Genomic DNA, 21439 nt, shown 5'->3' with positions numbered 1-21439 from the left:
TATATATATATATATATATATCTCTCTCTATATATATATATATATATATATATATATATATATATATATATATATATATATATATATATATATATATATACTACACTCTCACTCTCTCTTTCTGTTACTATTCCTTGCTGCATACATAGCCATAGCCTGATGATGGCGATAAGTTTTGGTCAATATTATTCGCTGTAAGTAAACAATAACACTATATTAATATGTTTTATATGTTTATATTTGATTTTGATAGGCTAACATAGAGTTAGTTTCTCCGCAAACAAGTGGTTCAAAGAGACCATCAGAGCCGTCGATGGAGTTGGCCAACCCTCGAAACGAAGCTGCTTCTGCCCCTCAACCACCCAAAGCTGTCAAGGTATACGAACATAATATATTTATATATATCAGAGAGTGAAAGCTATATGTTATAAATGGCTAGGATATAGAGTTTGGTAGCATCTTTGAAGCCTCAGGTTCTGACCTTGAATATAGTTCTTGTTATTTTATCTGAAACTTTTTAACCTATGCCTTTAATATGGCAGCGAGAGAGCAACCGCAAAGGTCCAACGTCGAGTTCTGAACAAGAAGGACCAAAAACACCAGATCCTAAGGTTAACTTTTTGATTTTTTTTTTTCTTTCTTCTTGTCCATCCTTTTCAAGCTAGTTACTAATTTTTCAAAATACGGAAGTTAACGTATCCGCTTTAAAACGTTGTGCACAGACACTGAGAAGACTTGCTCAGAATAGAGAGGCAGCTAGGAAAAGCAGGCTTAGGAAAAAGGTGAGTGATTCCCAAGGAAGATTATTTTAACTCAACTCTGTTGTTTTACACTCTTTTGGTAAGATTTTCAAAGGCCCCTTACTTCTTAGTCATGTGCCATTCGGTTTGTCTTCTTTCTCTGTCTCTCTCAGGCATATGTTCAACAGCTAGAGTCAAGTAGGGTTAGGCTTAATCAGCTGGAACAAGAGCTACAACGTGCTAGAACTCAGGTTAGGAAGAATAAAACCACATATGCTATAACTGGCCATGACACTGCTAAAGTTTCCAACTTCAAACACCTGTAGTTTTTCAAACTTACAAGTAACGCGTGTTTCTATTTTTAGGGCATGTTCTTGGGTGGAGGTTCACTTTTGGGAGGAGAGCAAAGCCTCCCTGTCGCTATGAATACCATTAGCTCGGGTTTCAATCTCTTTCCACTAACAAAATGATATCTGTTCATGCTTTACTCTCTTAAATTTTCCGATGTTTTTGTTATTTTCCTGATAAAATTTTTAAATAAAATTTCAGAGGCTGCAATGTTTGACGTGGAATATGCAAGATGGGTTGAAGAGCACCACCGCATAGTGTGTGAGCTAAGAGCTGCAGTGCAAGAGCACCTTCCCGAGAACGAGCTTAGACTCTTTGTGGACAATTGCTTGGCGCATTATGACCAAGTAATGAACCTCAAGAGCCTAGTGGCCAAAACAGACGTGTTTCATCTTGTTTCTGGCATGTGGAAAACCCCAGCTGAACGTTGCTTCATGTGGATCGGAGGATTCAAGCCTTCTGAACTCATTAAGGTACATAAAATTATTGTAACCAAATATGGTTCACAAGTTCTATTTTTTTCAAATATTAATATATTTGTAGGGGTGATTTTATGATAACTTGGAAGTGTTTCGTGCGGAGAGTGGGAGGAAATTGGGTTGCGTTATACACGGTACTCATTACAAGAAGTTTGTCTTATAAATGCTTGAACTCCGTTTGTCGGTGGGTTAACAAAAAACAAAAACGTAGGGTATGAATTCAATGTAATCAATGAAAGATAAAAAGGAATGATGGAGGTTTCCCGTAGTGGGTAGAATTAGGCTTCATTCTCATATATAATGCCATACCTTTAACTGCAATTCATGGTTAGAACAGGAGATGATTAAGAATTTAGGGTATTAAAGAAAAAGGGAGTGGCATAGGTCTTTATCTCTCATTTTCTTCTTTCAGCCTGTTGTTGATGGGGAAATTAATGGAGATAAGGTTCACGTTTCCATTACTAATCAATTAATCTCACTACCATAAAATTGTGTTATTTTATAATATTCTTCATATACATGGATGATTATAGTATAACTATATCAGCTAACTTTTATATTGATTTAATCTATGTGTTTTAGATTATTCTGAGTCAAATTGAGCCTCTGACGGAACAACAAATATTAGGTATATGTGGATTACAACAATCGACTCAAGAGGCAGAAGAGGCTCTCTCTCAAGGGCTCGAGGCTCTCAATCAATCTATTTCGGACACCATAGCTTCAGACTCTCTAAGCTATCCTCTCAATATGGCTAACTATATGGGACAAATGGCTGTGGCCATGAACAAGCTCTCAACTCTCGAAGGTTTCGTTAGACAGGTACGTTGCACTACTTTGACTTAACGTGCATCTCCCAAATTTTTAATGTGTGGGTATATATATAGTAATGCTATTCATCAAACTTCACAATTAATATTCTCTACAATTGACTTTTTAATAATGAAAGAATATATATGTATATATTTCTTGTGTTATCTCAAAGAATGTATTATTTTATGCGTGTCAATATCATTACTCCAAAAACATCTTGATCATGTGGACATTGAATTTGGCATTGGTGATTTGGTGAGGGAGTTTGGTGACCGTTTGATCTTGGTTGATTAGTTCAGTGGTCCCTACGACAATGTTTCCATAACGAAACCATGTTATGTTTCCATAACGAATCTCATGGGGTTAGGTAAGAAGAAGAATCTTTTGTTCTTTGGGTAGGGAAACCTGCCCCAACCCCATAAACTACTCCTTCCATATTCATGTCTTTCTCTTGAGGTTGTTACATGGAATCTACAAACACATTATAAAATCTGCATCTTCTTTAGAGCTACATTGGGGACTAATGTTTATATCTCGAAAAGGACTCCTTTTCCTTTCGGATTTGTCTGGTACAACTACTTGGACACATTATATATATGTGCAATACCAGACACAGGCTAAATAAACATACACCTTAATAAGGAAAATTACGTGCAACCAAATTGGAGTTTTGTGTGTACTAAAGATTAAAAGCAGTAGGAAAACAACATCTCGATTATAGTACTAGTTAAGATTAAATACCTAAATATAAATTTAGTTTGTTTGACATACTTTGGTACCAACGCATATTAAAAGCATACTGCAAAGTTACCATAACAAGAACAATTAAACATATATAGCTAAAGTGCAGTAACTGTAGTGCTGAAAGTTTAAATTGTTTTGGACTTTTCATTAACATTGAATGCCAATACCAAAGGTAAGTGTGTATACTGATCATATACACGTGACACTAAACAGATGAGTGGTCCCTCACCAATACAATTCTAATCGAAAGATATTTCTTAGCCCCATATCTGTCTGATGTCATGGTCATAAACGTTTTGACTTGAAGACACAACATAGACCCTTCCCCATAACTTCCGTTTTGACTACTTCAAACAAATGGACAATGTTGAGTCTAATATGGAGCTGTGTTCTCTGAGTGGACTTTGGGTTTGAAACGGATGCAAAATATGGTGTAGATGAGTTTTGAATGGAATGGGACATATGCTTCTTTTCCAAGTAGGATTAGGCATTTCATTTTGGAATCTTGTTGTAGTAGAATTAAGTTAATAGTGTTGGTAATCTGAATTTCTTTGGGAAATACATTATAGTTAATCTACACCAGTCATATTCATTTTTTCACCAACTTTTATTAGTAATTTCTAGAGATGAATAGATGGTTTAATTAATTACAAGGAAATCAAGAATAGACTGATAATCAGGAGTAAAACATCAAAACAATGGGAAACCGAAAACCAGAGGAATCTTTTGGTAGATAGACTTATAAGCATAATGAGTTTTGCAACAACCTTTCCCTAATTCATATCTAAGCTCACCACTGGTAGTTTGACCACTTTTATTATGGATTCTATAGACTTCTTTTAGCCACAATGCTGACTTAAAACTACTCCTACATGGTCCAGGGTTTACTGTGATCATTATTGTTATGTTGTCACCATTTAAGAAATCCAATCTTTGAAAATATTGTCTCTATGTTGAACAACAATAGTCAGTTAGTCACCCTCTTTGAATAAAATGCATAGACTATATACTAATTTTATAATATAATAATGTGTTGAGTAAATTCACGATCCCGTCACAAATCTTCTACCATCTTCCAGGTTGAGTGCTTTTAAGGTTAAAGGATCCAAATTTTGATTAAAAGTTCCACAGTTTGACTAGGAAAATTTCACCAGCAGATAAGTGGGTAGAGATTTCAATCTTATTAATGTTGGAAAGCACGAAGAGAAGACTGACACTGTTCCAGTTTCTTTTCCACTCTATTGTGTCTATTTCTGACCACTATGATTTAATATTTTTTCTTCCCATTGAAGTTTCACGCAAAAGGTTGATTTTTCTTATGAGCAAAATTAAAAGTAATACACAAAAAGTTTAAATGCAATTCTTACATGTATTAACAGTGTTTTGTCTCGTGAAATTATCTCCATTTCAGTAAATCAAATCATGAATAGTTATTGAGATTAAATACTAGTTTCTATAATAAACAGTGATATTGTACCTGAAACATTGCAGGCAGATAATCTTCGGCACCAAACCATTCACCGTCTGCATCAACTCCTAACGACGCGTCAAGCAGCAAGGTGTTTTCTGGCGATAGCCGAGTACTTCCATCGTCTTCGAGCTCTGAGTTCATTGTGGTTGGCGCGCCCTCGCGTTGAATAGCAACGGCTACTTCATGCATGCGTGGCATTAGTCTTCCCTTATATAATATAATATAATATATAACATGCCCTTAATTTATAGCTTCTTAAATTTCCGTTTAATTATATAAATTTAAATGTTTTCTCTTTATTCTGGCAGCATTTCGTGGCACTGTAGATAGACAGATAATTATAGAATTAAATGTTAACAACTGTAACTCTTGAAGGTATTTTCTTTCTGCAAATTTCTGAAGGTATGTGTAGGAAGCCCTTTTTGTCAAAGAAGAGGGTGGGGGAGAATTAATGGAGCTGATAGGTTCAGTATAATAAAGATCAAAAGAAGTTTTTTTTTTTTTGTTTCCTCCGAGATAGAGCGTAAGACAGTTTTTGCTTTCCAAAGGTTGCATGCATAAGCTGTCTTTGTCATTGTCATTGATGAAACCATACATACATTGGTTTATTCATAGATTTTTATATTTTTTAATTATATTATTTACTATATAATATATTCGACAATCGTATTATATATTTTGCTCCATCCTACGAATCAGTTAATTAGGTGGTCCATTCTTCTATTAGGTTAGTTGTAACAGTCAGAAGAAAATAGGAAAAAATTATTATGACAAACTGCATTCATCGTTACAATCATTTTTAACCACTCAAAATAATAATAATAAAATATTGAAATGAATTATTATTTAATAAAAAATTATTGAAATTAGTTTTTTTTGGATGAGAGTGTAAATTTTGAAGAATGAGAACCGATTATTTATGACATGATTCACATGCATAATGAAAACAGCGTCGATGGAGAAAGCACACAGAGAAGGACGAGAGGATACTTATACGAAAACAAGTCGATTTTTTTTATATATCGAGATAAATTTGATGCATTAATCATATAAATAAGAAAATTTAAAAAAGAAATTATATTTATATAGAAATAGTACAACTTACATTTCTAAATGAAGAAGTCATGCATTTTCTACATGACTTTCGTCTCTTCACATGATTAACTTGAAACTTATTTCACGAACAACTTCAATATGAAATGTGATTGATTATAATAAATATATAATTAATTACATTACCTTGAAGTTGTTGAAAGATCTGACGATCTTTGATTTAAATATATTATAGTTTTGGAGCAAGACAATTTTCAATATTGTAATTGATTACAACGTAATAATTAATGATTATCAGGAAAAAAGAATTTCAAAAGATTACAAGAGTGTTTTGGTTCGTATAACGTAAAACAATATCTTGTAATTGACGAAAATCGTAATTAATTAAATAATTTGTGGTGTATATTTATGGTAATTAAGTTATATAAGTTTATAATTCAATATTAAGTGTTTACATATTGTTGGTCATTGATTGAATAATTTATTTTAATTGATAAATAAAATTTAATTTATATATTTTTGGTCATTGATAAATAACATTACTATGTGAAAAAAAACATAAAACAAGCAATTAATAAATAGATAATAGTCATCATGGTCCAAATAAGCATGTAAAAAAGTAAATTTTGAAGTACAAATAAGAGGATGACAAAGGTGACTCGTGTCTTCCTTAAGTTGAGAATCTCAAGCATCAAGATTATCAAATGGTTTCAGAGAAGCTCACAAATTTGATACATAATATTTGTTAGAGCAAAACAAATATCATGTCGTTATGGAGACAGTGTGCACTCATTATAAATTAGTTAAGGATCATAACATTTGTTAATCCAATAATCATCATTAATGTTTTTACCAAAACCAAATGATGTTATAATTTCAATATGAATTCGAAAAGACTTTTTAATTTTTACAAAAGGCTCATCATCAAGAGGAATGTTAAACTAATTGAAAAAATGGTAATGAGGTAGGATACATTAGAGGTATTGTTCCATAAGACCTTTTTCATGTGATGTTTCATTTGATGAACCTAGTTCATTTCCCTTCTAGTTAAAAGTGCCCACATCAAAATTAAGTCTTCTACCTTCATAGGCCCGACAAGTAATATACATCAATGTTGAGAAACTTGAATTGCTTTCTTAATGGGTGGTCCGATGGTGGCTTGATAATAAATGGAACAATTAGACTTTAAGTTTAATTTAATCCCATAAGACTAACTTATAAGGTGTGGTTTGCATCCACTTATATACTTTAATTTGGTCTTATCTCTAGTCGATGTACAACTTCCAACATGCTCTAACACATTGATAAATAAGGAACTTGGCCTTGCTATCTAGTTTGGTAGATTTTTGAAGTGTTCCTTGGCTTCTTCCATTGTTTTTATGATCTTCAAACTCAGTAATAACCACATCCACTACATCTTGAAATCCAAAAATAGCTAGCATCTTTATCTTCTATTCATCAAAACCCCTTTCCACCAAACAAATATAGTGTACCTTGAACGAGATACTCCCATCACCAACCATCTTGAATTATCAACCTAAGATCTTCACCAACCTTGATACCTTCAACACTTTTATGGTATTTTCAAGATTTCACACGAATCTACCACACACTTCACACCCCAGAGCTTACAGCAAGAATAAGATATTCACTCATCACTTACACAAGACCAACCTAACTCTCGATACCATGAAGAAACAATACATTGGTTTATCGCACATAAATAAAAACAGAGAACTGAACTAAAGACATCAACAATATTTCGTGTTATAACTTGTAATGCCTTTCAATCTTCTTTATTTACAAAACAACAAATCATTTATATACAAAGCACAAATTAAACAAAAGCAAGGATGTTGTAGTTGTTACTGCTAAAAAGAAAAAAAAAAAACAAAAACATTGTTAAACTTTGTGTTAAAGTTATACTTCAATTACAATAGTTACGACAATTTCTTCATTCATTTAATTTCTGTTTTATTTTATTTTTTTTGAAGATGTTTGACTGTTTCGAATAGCTTAGTAGTAGTTTCATATTTTTTAGGAAGTTGTTAAACATGGAATCATGTCTCATGTATTCTTATTTTCTTGCTTTGTGCAATTTGAACTTTTGCTATATTTAAAGTATTCACCAGTTCAATAAAAGAGTAGCTTTTACTAAACAAAAAACCTCCAACAAATTGGTATCAAAACTATCTTCTTGAAGGACCTGTGAGAAATCATTTTTTTTATCTGTATGGACTTATAAACACCATGCACGACATTGACAACACCCATTTTTTACGGTGAAGGCTATCATGTCTGGGCAGTAAGGATGGAGGCTCATCTTGAGGCAAATGATCTTTGGGAAGCTGTGGATGAGGATTATGAAGTTCTTCCATTACATACAAACCCAACAATGGCACAAATCAAAACTCATAAGAGAATATCAAGAAAATTGAAGGCACGAGCTTCATCATTTGTTGTTGTCTCTCCTGAAATCTTTCTTAGAATCATGACGATAAAATCAGCTTTTGAAGTCTAGAATTTCTTAAAAAAGAAGTATGAAGGCGATGAAAGGATTAAAGGAATGAAAAATCTAAATCTTATTTGAGAGTTTGAATTCTCGAAGATGGATGAACTTGAGACAGTAAAGGAGTACTTTGAGAAATTACTCAAAATCGCAAACAAATTATGATTACTTGGTTCTGAATTTCCTGATTCCAGATTAGTACAAAAAATTATTGTAACTATTCCTGAAAGGTTTTAAGCTACCGTTACTTCCTTGGAAAACTCCATAAATTTGTCCAATATTAGTTTGGCAGAATTGTTGAATGCGATGCAGGCACAAGAACACAGAAGGCTTGTGAGGCCTGAAGGATCTATTGAAGGAGCACTGGCTACAAAGGGTAGCTTGTGTTATGGGCGAAAAGAAAAACAAAATTGAATATTACAAGGACAACTCTGATTTCTCTCCTTGTAAACATTGTGAAAGAAAAAATCATCCATCTTTAAGGTGCTGGAGAAAACCAGACTAGAAATGTGAAAAATGCTTGAAGATGGGACATCATCAATGAATTTACAAAAGCAAAAATCAACAAAAGATAGTCATACAAGGGAATGTCCAACAAAAGAATGTTGCTCAAGTTATTGATGAAGAAGAAGAGCAACTTTTCATGGCCAATTGCCTTGCCATTCCCAATTGAAGCAAGAAGTGGCTAATTGATAGTGGTTGCACTAATCATATGACATTTGATCGTGATCTCTTTAAGAAATTGGATACTTCTTTGATTTCCAAAGTAAAGATTGGAAATGGAGAATACATTGCAGTTAAAGGAAAAGGCACAGTAGCAATTAAAAGTGTTTCAGGTACAAAACATATCAAAGATGTGTTATTTGTACCTAACATTAGTAAAAAAAAATGAGTGTTGGCTAGTTGATTCAAAAAGGTTTCAAAGTCATCTTTGAAAGTAATAAGTGTCTGATCAAAGATACAAATGACAACGAGGTATTCAATGTACAAATGAAAGGAAAAACTTAGCGCTTGATCCAATGAAGGAGGAGCAAACAACATTCTCTGCACCAAATGTCCACACTGAAGTTTGACACAAGAGGCTTGGACACTTCATTCATCCAACCGTTGTGAATTTGCAAAGAACGAAATTGGTTCAAGATCTCCCTTGTCTTGAATCTGAAATTCCAGACTGTAGAACTTGCCAACAAGGAAAGCAATCAAGACTTTCAACTTTGAGAGCTACAAAAAAGTTGCAATTTGATACACACAAATGTGGCAGGACCTCACAACACTTCATCTCTAAATGGTAGTAGGTAATTTTTTATTTTTATTAATGTTACTCCAAAATGTGTTGGATATATTTTCTTAAATACAAGTCATAAGTTAGTAGTATATTTTGGAAATTCAAGCAATGGATTGAAACACAAAGTGGTTATAAATTTTTAGCATTAAGATCTGACAACAACAAGGAGTACACTTCATATTAATTTAATTATTTTTGTGAAGAAGCGGGAATTTAACATCAACTCACAGCACCATATATCCACAACAAAACTGAGTCAATGAAAGAAAGAATCCCACCATTATGGAGATGGCTCGATGTTTAATGTTTGAGAAACATTTGCCAAAAGAGTTTTGGGCTAAAGCTACACACACTGCAATTTTCCATCTTAATAGGCTTCTTACAAAAGTTGTCATAAAGAAAACTCCATATGAAGCCTGGTATGGTTTTAAACCCTCTTTGAAAAATCTCAAAGTATTTGGTTGCTTGTATTTTGTTTATATTCCATAGGTAAAACGAGATAAGTTAGACAAAAAAGCAGAAGCTAGGATTTTTGTCGAGTATAGCTCAAACTCTAAAGCTTATAGAATTTTCCAACCAAACAGAGGGAAAATTTTAATAGGGAGAGATGTTCATTTCATGGAAAATGATGTGGGATGAAGAACAAGTAGTTGAATTTCCTGATCAAGTTTCAAAATCTCAATACTTGATACAAATGAGCTTATTAATGACATTGCAGTTAAAGGTATGAGATCAATTTCTGATATTTACCAAAGGTACGAGATCTAATGTGGTTGTACTTGAACCAACATATTTTTGGGAAGCAGAAAAAAGATTCCAAATGGATTACAACAATGAAAGAAGAGCTCTTAATTATTGAAAAAAAAATAAAACGTGGAAATTGGTGAGAAGACCCACAAATAGAAAAGTGATTGTTGTGAAGTGGGTATTTAGAACAAAGTTGAATCCTGGTGGCTCAATCAACAAGCATAAAGCCAAACTTGTTGTAAAAGGGTATCCTCAAATTTCTGGTGTTGATATTTCTGACACTTACGCTCCCGTTGCAAGATTAGATACAATCAGACTTAATTATGCTTGCAATAGTTGCACAAAAGGGTTGGAAAGTTTACCAACTTGATGTTAAGTTAGCGTTCATAAAGGTTTTATTAGAGGAGGAGATTTATGTTGAGCAACCCAAAGGTTTCACTATGAAAGGACAAGAAGATGATGTGTAATTTCTTAAAAAGGCCTTATATGGCCTAAAACAGACCCCTAGAGCATGGTACAACATAGTTGATGAGTACTTGATGAAATTAGGATTCAAGAGAAGTCTTAATGAAGCTACCCTCTACATTAAAGGTGATGAAATACATTTCATTTTTATCACATTATATGTGGATGATTTACTGGTTATAAGAAGCAATGAAGAACTTTTGAGAAAATTCAAAGAAGATATGAAGCAAATTTTTGAGATGACAGATTTAGGGGAAATGGCTTATTTTCTAGGAATGGAAATAAATTAGAAAAATGGAGAAATATTCATATGTCAAAAGAAGTATATTAAAGAAATTCTAAAAAGAAATTGAAATGGATGAATGCAAGAGCATGGATACTCCAATGTGTCAGAAGGAGAAGTTAAGCACAAAGATGAAATCGAACCAGTTGATGAAACTTTTTATAGAAGTCTAGTTGGTTGCTTAATGTACTTAACAACTACTAGATCTGATATCTTATATTCTGTAAGTCTATTATCTAGGTTTACAAATTGTGCAACTGAGACACATCTTTTTGTTGCAAAAAGAGTCTTGAGGTATGTGAAAGGAACAATAAATTTTGGAATCAAATTTTGTTCAAGTCAAGATTATACACTGCAAGGATATTTTGGCAGTGACTAGGGAGGTTCGCTTAATGATCTGAAGAGCACTTCAGGTTACTGTTTCTTGTTTGGATTATGTATGTTCTCATGGTGTTGTAAAAAGCAAAATAGTGTAGCACAATCCACAGAAAAAGCTGAATTTATTATAGCTAAAACTGCTGTAAATCAAGCTTTGCGATGAAGAAAGATTCTAGTTGATTTAAATATGAAGCAAGAAAGATACACTGAAATATTTGTTAACAATCAAGATGCTATTTCTATTTCAAACAATCTTATTTTTCATAGAAAAACAAAACATCTCAATATCAAATTATTCTTTTTCATATAAGTGTAAAAAGAATGTACAATTAGCTTGACTTATTGCAAATCTGAATTACAACTTATTAATATATTTACCAAACCTTTACCAAAAAGCAAGTCAAAATGTTTTAGAAAAAAACTTAGAGTTTGCAACAATCAAAATAAGGAAAAGTGTTAAAATTAGATTTCTGTTGATGTTTCTTCATTTATTTAATTTTTGTTTTTCTTTTAAAAAATGTTTGACTGATTCAGACAACTTAGTCAATAGTTTTAGATTTTTTAAAAAATTGTTAAACATGAAATCGTGTTCCAAGTATTTTTTTTTTGTTTAAATTTTTGTTGTATTTAAAATCTTCACCAATTCAATAAAATAGCCTCTATTACTAAAAAAAACCTCCAACTCTGGTTAAATAAGGTTGGGTGCGAATTGGAAAAAATATATTAGGGAACGCACACCAGAAGACCACTTAAAGTAATTTCAAATTGAAAGTGAAGCAATATACAGTCCCTTCTAGCATTATTTCAATAGTACCTTTCAAAATATCACCGTCAATTACTTTATAATATCTGTTTCATTATTTATTTGCTATGAACCGAGTAATAATTTACATGGCTTATTATTACAACGCTTTTCGAGATTGCACAGGACATCATAAATTACGTGTGTATTGCGGCCATTTTATTATCATTTAACAATCTCTACAGAAATAAAATGATTCGAGTGATAAAGAAAGAAAAAAGTGAAATAAACGTAAAAGTGAAATGTATAATCAATTAAAAATATGCCAATAATTAAAAATGTTTCTATTATATATATATATATATATATATATATATATATATATATATATATATATATATATATATATATATATATATATATAATAAAAAATACAAAAATTAATAAAAACCAAGTTTACAAAAATGTGGCAAGTTTACAACTCCAGGATTAAAATATTATATCATAATCCTTTTCCAATAAATAAATTTTAAAATATCATATGGAGATTAGCAATCTAATTGAACATTTTCGTAAGGTCTTGTAAAGACTTTAACTATAACATTTTGAGACCAACATAGAAGTAAATGTTATCCAAACATTTTGTTTCATTGATGACATCTATTTATAATAAGTGATGGTTTGGATTAATTTATGATTTGCCCATTTGATGTGGTGTTTTAGTAGACTTCTTATTAATAAACATATATTTGTTAACCTTTTAAACTTGTGGTTGATGAATTCTTTTTGTTTCTGGTAACACTTTAACACTGTAATCCCTTTTAGATGAAAAATGTAATTATATTTTTTTTTCAAGAATATTGAAGTTTGCAATTTGGTTTTGTTGAATGAGTATACAATTTTAGAAAAAGGAAAATAACCATTTTGAAAATAATTGGTTTTTTTAGAAATTTTGTCTTGAAGACAACTGGCTGCCACAGCTGCCAGATCTGATAATCATGAAAGTTGGCATACAACTCCCAAGTTCAAACTCTTTGTTCTTTTTTGACTAATGCAGCTAGTCCACACATTTAGCATAGACCAACCCATTATTAATGAATATAATAATTTATCTATTTTTCCTAAGCTTCTCAAGAGATTAGGAAACTCTTAAATTAGAATAGCTATATTTTTTAAAATTAAATTTTAAATCTAATTTCACTTTATAAAACTAAAATTGTTTCCTTGTATTAAAATGGTAATTAGTAAGTTTATTTTGTTTAAAGAAAAAAAATATTTTTTTGACACTACTTTTATTTATATTTTTACTTTTTTTTTCTTAAAAAAATATAAAAGTTTATATTTTTCCTACCATTTTATCCTCAATTTAAAAATATATCGAATCCTGTTAATGGTTATATTAAGTTGAGTATAGGATCCGGTGTTTGCAGATTATGGGCTAGCGAGTAAGATAAAAGCAATGAGATGGTGTTAAGATGTGGGAGCTTTCGTCACTACAGACATCATAGGAGTGATATTATTAAATTGTTCCAGAGCATGCTATAAAGTTCAACGCTCTCCCACAATTGTTTCACAACCTTGTAATAACACCCAAAATGGTAACTGTGTTAAAATTGTGGTTTGTGACGCTGCTGTTGTTGTCCCCAGTTGCATTGTCTGAACTGTGCAACCCACACGACAAGAAAGTGTTGCTGCAAATCAAGAACGACTTAAACAACCCTTACCTTCTAGCATCCTGGAACCCCGACACAGATTGCTGCCAATGGTACTGCGTCGAATGCCACCCCAAAACGCACCGCATCACCTCCCTCGTCATTTTATCCTCCGTTCCCGAAACCAATTTCTCAGGCCAAATACCACCCTCCGTCGGTGACCTACCCTACCTAGAGACCCTCGAATTCCACAAGCTTCCTAAACTCACCGGCCCAATCCAGCCCACCATCGCTAAGCTTACTAACCTCAAGGAGCTCTATATTAGCTGGACCAACATCTCCGGCCCAGTACCCGATTTTCTGGCCCAACTCACCAATCTCCAGTTTCTCGACCTTTCCTTTAATAACCTCTCCGGCCCCATACCGAGCTCGCTTTCCCGGTTGCCCAACCTGTTGTCCTTGCGCCTCGACCGGAATAAGCTCACTGGCCCAATCCCGGATTCCTTTGGGTCATTCAAGAGGCCTGGCCCAAGCCTTGTGCTGTCTCACAACCAGCTTTCTGGGGCCATTCCGGCTTCCCTGGCCAACATAGACCCGCAACGGATAGACTTTTCAAGGAACAAACTGGAAGGCGACGCTTCCATGCTTTTCGGGAGCAACAAAACGACGCAGATGGTTGACGTTTCGAGGAACTTGTTGGCGTTTGATTTATCCAGAGTGGAGTTTCCCACCAGCTTGATATCGTTGGATTTGAATCACAATAAGATCACCGGAAAGATTCCAGTGGGATTGACCGCAGTAGATTTTCTGCAGGGGTTCAACGTGAGCTATAATCGACTATGTGGTGAGATCCCGCAGGGAGGAAGACTGCAGAAGTTTGACGTGGATTCCTATTTTCATAACAAGTGCTTGTGTGGATCACCCCTTCCCAGTTGTAACTGACTTTTCACTTCACTCTACCAACCTAAATGCTAATCTTATAATTCTAATTCAAATAAAAACACTCGTTCCAAAAACATTTATACATTGAAAAATAATGTCAAGCCTTGCATTCGCCCAGGTTTCTATTCTTAAAATAATTGGTCTAGTTTCTTGTTGTCTTTCTTTTCTAAATCTTTCATAGACATTGTTTAAGTTCCACACAACAAAAAATTGAAACGCAGAAACAGATCAGTAAACATTCAGCCGTGCATATTTTGCGAATAGTATTTTTTTTTGTTAAAAAAACTGTGGCAACAGAAGTTGAAAATTGAGATTCGTTTTTTAAAATATGAAATTTATGGTGAAAAAAAGGCAATATTAATATAATATAGTAACCCTCATTACTTTACAGTTTTTGTTTTTTATTTAAGAAATAAAAATAGTTAACACTACAGATATGCCTAGGAAGATAAATAAGTCATCAAGATAATGGTTAAGGTAATAACAGAAATAGAAGGCATGTCAGTGTGTCAATATCGTGGTTATATAATTTATTCGTCCCATTTCATAGTAAAGGAAAATCTGATTTATTCATGCAATCACATTTTGAAAATGATATTTGAAACGAAACTAAACGCCAGAAAATCCCAGTGGGCTCAGAAGCTATAATTTTTTTCCTTTCGGAAATTAATTCGCTCAATACATTTTGCCTGGTCTTTATTTCGTTTTCACTTGGAAGATTATCTCAAACTGGTTCGCCATCAGTATCAGGTTCGAAAAATTGCCGGAAGTAACAAAAGGAAGATATAGATGATAGCTGAGGCCAGAAAAAAGTGCTTTTTAATAATTTCAAAACAACTACTATATAATAATAGTTTCTGGAATTTCAGATAACATTTCTCTGGTATTTCATCAATGTCTACAACCGTAAAACTAGATAAAACAAAACCAACTCAGTCAGGTTATCAAAACTTACAAATACAGAATAATAATGGTGAAATAACTAGGAAGCATAGCAATTAAAATTTGGAACAAGATCAGGCGTCTGCAATGGTCACCTCAACCTCCACACCAGGTTCAATTGTAATCGAGGTAATCTGCTTTACAACATCTGGGGAACTGTAGAGGTCAATGACTCTCTTGTGCACACGAAGTTCAAATCTGTCCCATGTGTTGGTACCTAAAACAAGTAGAGGCATCATCAACACGGGTATTGCACATTCATCAATAAACAACATTCAGAAAATATGAACACTGGTCACAATACTTCAAAATAAAAATCACCAGGCTAAGCAACACATCAGTATCACTGTTTTAAAAACAAGTGAACCGCATAAAATTCAAAAAAACCAATGCAAGCCAAGAAAACACTAAAAGATTTTAGCCCCAACAGAAGTTGGTTTCGGGCTGCAAAAAATGAACATGCTTATAAATCACATAATCAATTGCAAGATAGCACATGACAAAACAACCAAACCAAGGCCTTTGCATAGGACAGTAAATTTATCATACAGTGTAACATCACAAGTGATTGAAGATCGTTCTGATTTAAGAACCTAAAATACTGGACTTTGGTTTGCCTAGGTGTGCTTTCATCTCAAATTTAATATTTTTAGAATGAAACATTTCAACCACCCCTTATTCATTTTTCTACAAACACAATGCTCTTAATTATGAAAAAAGAAATACATCAAATTATGTTCCCTTTTCCTTCAATGTCCTCCATCATCCAAAAGCAGAAGGGTTGAGAAGTCCAAGATCTCAAAGGATGCACATTTACAACAAACACTTTCTCCATATGGGATAATTGATAAACATTTTTGATGTATTACAATTTAATCCAATTTAACACCTTTTATTCCCATCAGCCAGTTAATTAGTCACTACATCCACGAATCATCATGACTAGTCAAAAGCTAAAGGGCAACTAGTATCAAAGCAAGATTAAAGGACACTGAGGCAAACCAAATTGCAGAGTAAACATGAAAGCAACAATATAAGAATCATATAATAAAAGGTAAAAGTGAAGCACATGATAAAAATAATAAAAGAACGAAAAAAGATAGAATACCTTCACCGCAAGGGGATTTCCTTGTAGTGATGTGAAGAACCTTAGTTGGCATCCTAACTGGTCCCTTAACCCTGAGGCGCTTGTCCTTTGCACCGCGAACCAAGTCCGAACAAACTAACAGTAACATCAAAGTTGAAACATAAGCCTAAGGATTGGAATAAGCACAAAAAGGAGAAGTTGAATGAATTGATGCATACCCTTCTCGAGATTTTTGACGTGCTTGGAAGATAAGGTGATCCTTATCTTGTGAATCTGTTCTTGAGATTCCTCCAAGCCGGGCTTGGTGGGTTTCATCGCAGCGTACGCCATTGTTCACACCCAGGAAAGAGAACCGCTGCTTGTAAAGGTGAGAGGGAAGAAGGAGCGGAAAACCTACAAATAGGGTTTTGAGTTTCCAGGGCAAAATATGTGTTAAACCTAGCGATGGTCAACCCGGCCCATCTAATCTGGCCCAAAGTTGGCCCATTTTCGTTTTCATTATGGTTTGCTCATTATATCCTAAGAAAATAAGTATATTTTATAAGTGACTACGAAGTAGTTAGGGCTAAATTTACAGCTCATGAAAACCTTGGACGAGATGAGAATACTTGTTTTGGATATATATATATATATATATATATATATATATATATATATATATATATATATTTATAATTAAAATTTTAATCATTGTATAAACCGTTATATAAAAAGGCACAATTTTTAACTACTTGAAGTCTCCTCAATATATTATTTATTATAATATAAGATGCTGCTCACTCGATATTATATTCAAATGTTCTATTCTTTTATAATAAATAAGAATAATTCAAATAAAAGCTAATACATAAATATTAAAATTAAATTATCACTCGAAAGATATAAATTTGGGTTTCTGCAGTTTTAATAAAATAAAATGATTTTTTATATTAAAAATAAAACTTAGATATAAATTAAATTGATTTTTGGTTACCTAATAAATTATAAATACTTTAATAATTTAAACAGGAATATACTAAAAACTAAATATGTATTAGTAAGAATATGAAATGCAACAACACAAATATGTATAAATATATACATACTCGTATACTCATCTGATTCTATATCCAATTGATAAAATTAAATATTATTCATATCTATATTATAATTAATCAATACAAAACTGTAAAAAAAAACAAGCTCGCGTTCATTTTTCATCTATAGTTTTAGGAGAATTTCATCCTGACTTCCATAATCAAGCCTTACAGGCTGTTTTTGAAACAATAAATTAAATAGAATAATTTATGCTTTTTTATTAGGTTTAATAGGTTCGTAGGTCCTTATATTTGTAGGTTTGTTTCAATTGGGTCCTCCAATTATGAAACTGTTCAATTGGGTCCCTAATTTAATCAATTTGATGCAATAAGATATTTTTCGTTAATTGTACATAACGCCGTGAAATTTGTTGACATGTGGCATCTGACGCTCCGTGAAATTTTCCAGGTGGCTTAAATTGAAGTGTTGGATTAAAAAGTTTTAAAATTATTGAATAAATTAGAGAATAAATATAAACAAATAAATATTTTTTCGAAATATAGATATAAATCAGTAAAGCAGAACAATGTAACCTATTTTGGGTCAGGTAGTGCTGTAAAAGAGGGGAAATATGCGAAATAGGGGAAATTAGAAAAAATAGGGTTCTTGGCTGTGTTGGTGGAGGTTGTAGTTCAACGACGCGGGTGGGTGTTCTTCCACAATGTCCAAGGATCACTCTTGCTATTCATCAAGTTGCAGCGCCAGGCGGAAGCAAAATGGTACGTCTTCACCGATCTGCTACTGTGGTGAGAGTTGTGTTGTGAGAACTGCGAAAACTACGAAGAATCGGGGCAAGCAATTTTGGGGATGCTCCAAGTATAAGGTATGTTTGATTCAACTAAACCTAATTAAGTTGTGGTACTCCCTAATTAAGTTGAATGTTGTCTTTACAGAATGGTGTTGAAGAAAGTGGCTGCAACTTCTTCAAATGGTGCAATGATATTGGTGGTGACGAATGGGGTAGCTTCTTCAATAATGAAGGAAACAAAGAAACTGTGGTGAACAATGAAGACATGGATAATATTAGGAAAATGATGGGGAATTTACAAAAATCATTTTTCATTGTTCAAAAGTGGATCAAGGTGCTGATGTTGTTGGTATCTGTTATATGTGTAATACAGTTTGGTTTATATTGTTAAATTATATTAATAATTAACATTGGTTCATGTAATGTAAGGTATAACTTTAATGTAAAGATTCTAATGTGATGATTATTAGAATATTAAAGTATTAAAGTTATTGGGATTATTTTAGAGTTATTAAAATTAATCCCTCTCTTCTCACTCCAAAAGGGCATTTTGGTATTTTTATTAAGGTTAATTAAAATACCATAAAAGAGGAAAAAGTTTTTACGACAGGTGATAGAGTTACATTTCTGAAGAGTGAAAAAGAGAGAACGAACGTTCTTAGAAAAGACAATATAGAAACTGTGACTTTGACAGAGAAATTATCTTTGCAACTTCTATATCATCAAGAAGGCATTAAAGAGGAGTAAGAGGAGAGAGAACAATTGACAGGAAGAAACAGGAAGAAGTGCACAATGGATCCAGGTTAGTTTTTCTTTACTATGTATGTGGGAATTGTGAGTATCATGTAAATTCAAGATCCTGTTGAGTTAATTTTCATTCAATTGAAAAATTAAAGAAATGCTTACAAGTGGTATCAGAGCCAGGTTTTGAATTTTATGATACTCCATGAATGGTAATTTTTCCCAATTTTTAAAACCCTAATTTTTGAATTATAAATTTAGGAGTTTTAAATTTGTTGGCATGAAAGAAAATTAAATTCACTGTAACGTGAATTTGATATCGAAGCCGCGAGTTTATTTTTTCATTTGTCGTTGCCGAAAGGTTAAAAATTTTGATGGAAGTGAATTGAATTCACTGTACGGGAATTTTTGAAACCTGCAAACCTTTTTGTTGCATTAAAGAACTTTATGCATGATATTGTTTCAATTAAGATTAAAGCATTATTTTTTCTGTTGCACGTCCAGTGAAATGTGAAAGTGCCAAATTTATTCTGCATGATAGAAAAGTCAATTCCCTTGCGTAAAGTAAATTATGAATAATTGAAACAATTTGTGAATTTGATTCTGTTGTGGAATTTCATTATGGAAGCAACTTTATTGTTGCGATACGGAATTCCATTTTGGAAGCAATTTTATGTTGTGGCACTTGTTCTCACAGTAAAGTATTTTACTGTTGCGTGTTAAATTTTAACATTGTTGTGCATTAAATGTAAATTATTTTGTGAATTGAAATTGAATGCTTATGTGAATTAAAAGTTGGAAGGTTTCGTATACTTTTAATTTGAAAAGTGCATTCACTGACTTGTATGGTAATTAGTCATTGATGTAAGGATGTTATGGATTACCCAAAGGTAAACCATGGTTTATAATTGATGACATTAAAGTGAGACATTTCATGTACTTAGTATATGTTTGTATATCCAAAGATAGCATACATATAGACTTAAGTATGATTGATTGTTATTAAAGTATATATGCAATTTGTCAGTTTAAGAATCACCCAAAGGTGAACTTAAATGAATGACTTTATTGACTACCTATCAGTTTAAGTGTTACCCAAAGGTGAACTCGAATGTATGATTGATGTAGTAATTTGTTTGAATCCTTAAATTTTAATCAAAGCATTAATGTATGAGCTTGTGTATTATTTCTAGCTTACATGAATTTAGCAGGTTTGAGCAACAACGTCATCAAGTTTAATGGGCTAAATTATGCCGATTGGTCAGAACAAATCCAGTTCCAACTGGGTGTTTTAGACTTGGACATGGCTATAATGATGGATGAAATGCCCGCAGCCATTACAGAGACCAGTACAAATGATGAGAAGTCTCTTTATGAGGCTTGGCATAGGTCTAACAGGTTGTCACTAAACTTGATGCCCATGTCTATGGCAGAGAACGTAAAGCCTTCCATGCCCAAAACAGAAAACGCAAAGGAATTTATGAAAATGATCAAGGAGTACTCACAATCAGACATAACTGACAAGTCTATAGTGGGAACCCTTATGAGTGAGCTGACTACCAAAAAGTTTGACTGGTCACAGCCCATACATGAACATGTAACAGGAATGGCTAATATAGCAGCTAGATTGAAGTCAATGGGAATGGAGGTGAATGAGTCCTTTTTAGTACAGTTCATCATGAACTCTCTTCCTCCTGAGTTTGGCCAGTTCCAAGTGAATTACAACACTATTAACACTAGTAAAAAAAGAGCAATATACAGCGCACATTATGCCACGGTTCATCCGAAACCGCAGCATAATGCTGCGCGGTGGCAGTTTTGTAAATAAAACTAACTTATATGCCGCGGTTCCCCACTTAACCGCNGCATATACCCCAGTCAACCAACCCCTTTGACGCCACGTCAGAAAAAAAATTTAATGCAGGGGGAATAGGCCGCGGTTAAGTGGGGAACTGCGGCCTATTCCCCCTGTCAATTTATTGCAGACTGACTGATGGGGAATGTCAGCAGGTGGCAAGGGGAATAGGCCACGGTTGGTCAGAGAATCGCGGCCTATTCCCCCTGCCACCTCATGTCATTCCCCAAGTTTCAGCCCCTGTAATAAATTGACAGGGGAATAGGCCGCGGTTACCGCGGCCTATTCCCCTGTCAATTTATTGCAGGGGCTGACTGATGGGGAATGTCAGCAGGTGG

General features: G+C 33.2%; 3 protein-coding genes across 6 annotated transcripts in view; 2 read left to right on the top strand and 1 right to left on the bottom strand.

Moving 5' to 3' along the window:
- Nucleotides 1-5242, top strand: part of LOC106757344 (bZIP transcription factor TGA10) — a 7123-nt gene extending 1881 nt beyond the window's left edge. For all 4 annotated transcript variants that reach the window (XM_022779041.1, XM_022779040.1, XM_022779039.1 and 1 more), the window contains 8 exons: nucleotides 254-376; nucleotides 543-611; nucleotides 723-782; nucleotides 914-991; nucleotides 1106-1181; nucleotides 1290-1561; nucleotides 2150-2389; nucleotides 4616-5242. In XM_022779041.1, the coding sequence (XP_022634762.1) occupies nucleotides 254-376; nucleotides 543-611; nucleotides 723-782; nucleotides 914-991; nucleotides 1106-1181; nucleotides 1290-1561; nucleotides 2150-2389; nucleotides 4616-4765 (1068 nt within the window). In that variant the 3' untranslated portion in view covers nucleotides 4766-5242. The remainder of the gene's footprint in view (nucleotides 1-253; nucleotides 377-542; nucleotides 612-722; nucleotides 783-913; nucleotides 992-1105; nucleotides 1182-1289; nucleotides 1562-2149; nucleotides 2390-4615) is intronic.
- An 8350-nt stretch (nucleotides 5243-13592) lies between these two features.
- LOC106757396 (polygalacturonase inhibitor-like) lies at nucleotides 13593-14809 on the top strand. The gene has a single exon (XM_014640059.2). The coding sequence runs from the start codon at nucleotides 13653-13655 to the stop codon at nucleotides 14649-14651; it is 999 nt and encodes a 332-aa protein (XP_014495545.1). The 5' UTR covers nucleotides 13593-13652; the 3' UTR covers nucleotides 14652-14809.
- A 639-nt stretch (nucleotides 14810-15448) lies between these two features.
- Nucleotides 15449-17074, bottom strand: LOC106757113 (40S ribosomal protein S20-2-like). The gene is made up of 3 exons (XM_014639699.2): nucleotides 16899-17074; nucleotides 16702-16815; nucleotides 15449-15810 (listed from the first exon to the last, which is right to left on the bottom strand). The coding sequence occupies exons 1-3, from the start codon at nucleotides 17008-17010 to the stop codon at nucleotides 15668-15670; spliced, it is 369 nt and encodes a 122-aa protein (XP_014495185.1). The 5' UTR covers nucleotides 17011-17074; the 3' UTR covers nucleotides 15449-15667.
- Between the last annotated feature and the right edge of the window lie 4365 nt (nucleotides 17075-21439).

Source organism: Vigna radiata, chromosome 3 (genome assembly GCF_000741045.1).
Source record: "Vigna radiata var. radiata cultivar VC1973A chromosome 3, Vradiata_ver6, whole genome shotgun sequence".
Lineage (NCBI taxonomy): Eukaryota > Viridiplantae > Streptophyta > Magnoliopsida > Fabales > Fabaceae > Vigna > Vigna radiata.
The sequence above is the reverse complement of the archived record's forward strand: the minus strand, read 5'-3'. Positions and strand labels throughout refer to the sequence as shown.

What these genes read in the sequence shown, in the direction of transcription:
- LOC106757113 (XM_014639699.2), bottom strand. Translation starts at nt 17,010, where the DNA reads ATGGCGTACGCTGCGATGAAACCCACCAAGCCCGGCTTGGAGGAATCT. An exon ending in CGTCAAAAATCTCGAGAAGG is followed by an intron (nt 16,816 to 16,898) that starts GTATGCATCAAT and finishes TGTTACTGTTAG; the next exon opens with TTTGTTCGGACTTGGTTCGC. An exon ending in GAAATCCCCTTGCGGTGAAG is followed by an intron (nt 15,811 to 16,701) that starts GTATTCTATCTT and finishes TACTTGTTTTAG; the next exon opens with GTACCAACACATGGGACAGA.
- LOC106757396 (XM_014640059.2), top strand. Translation starts at nt 13,653, where the DNA reads ATGGTAACTGTGTTAAAATTGTGGTTTGTGACGCTGCTGTTGTTGTCC.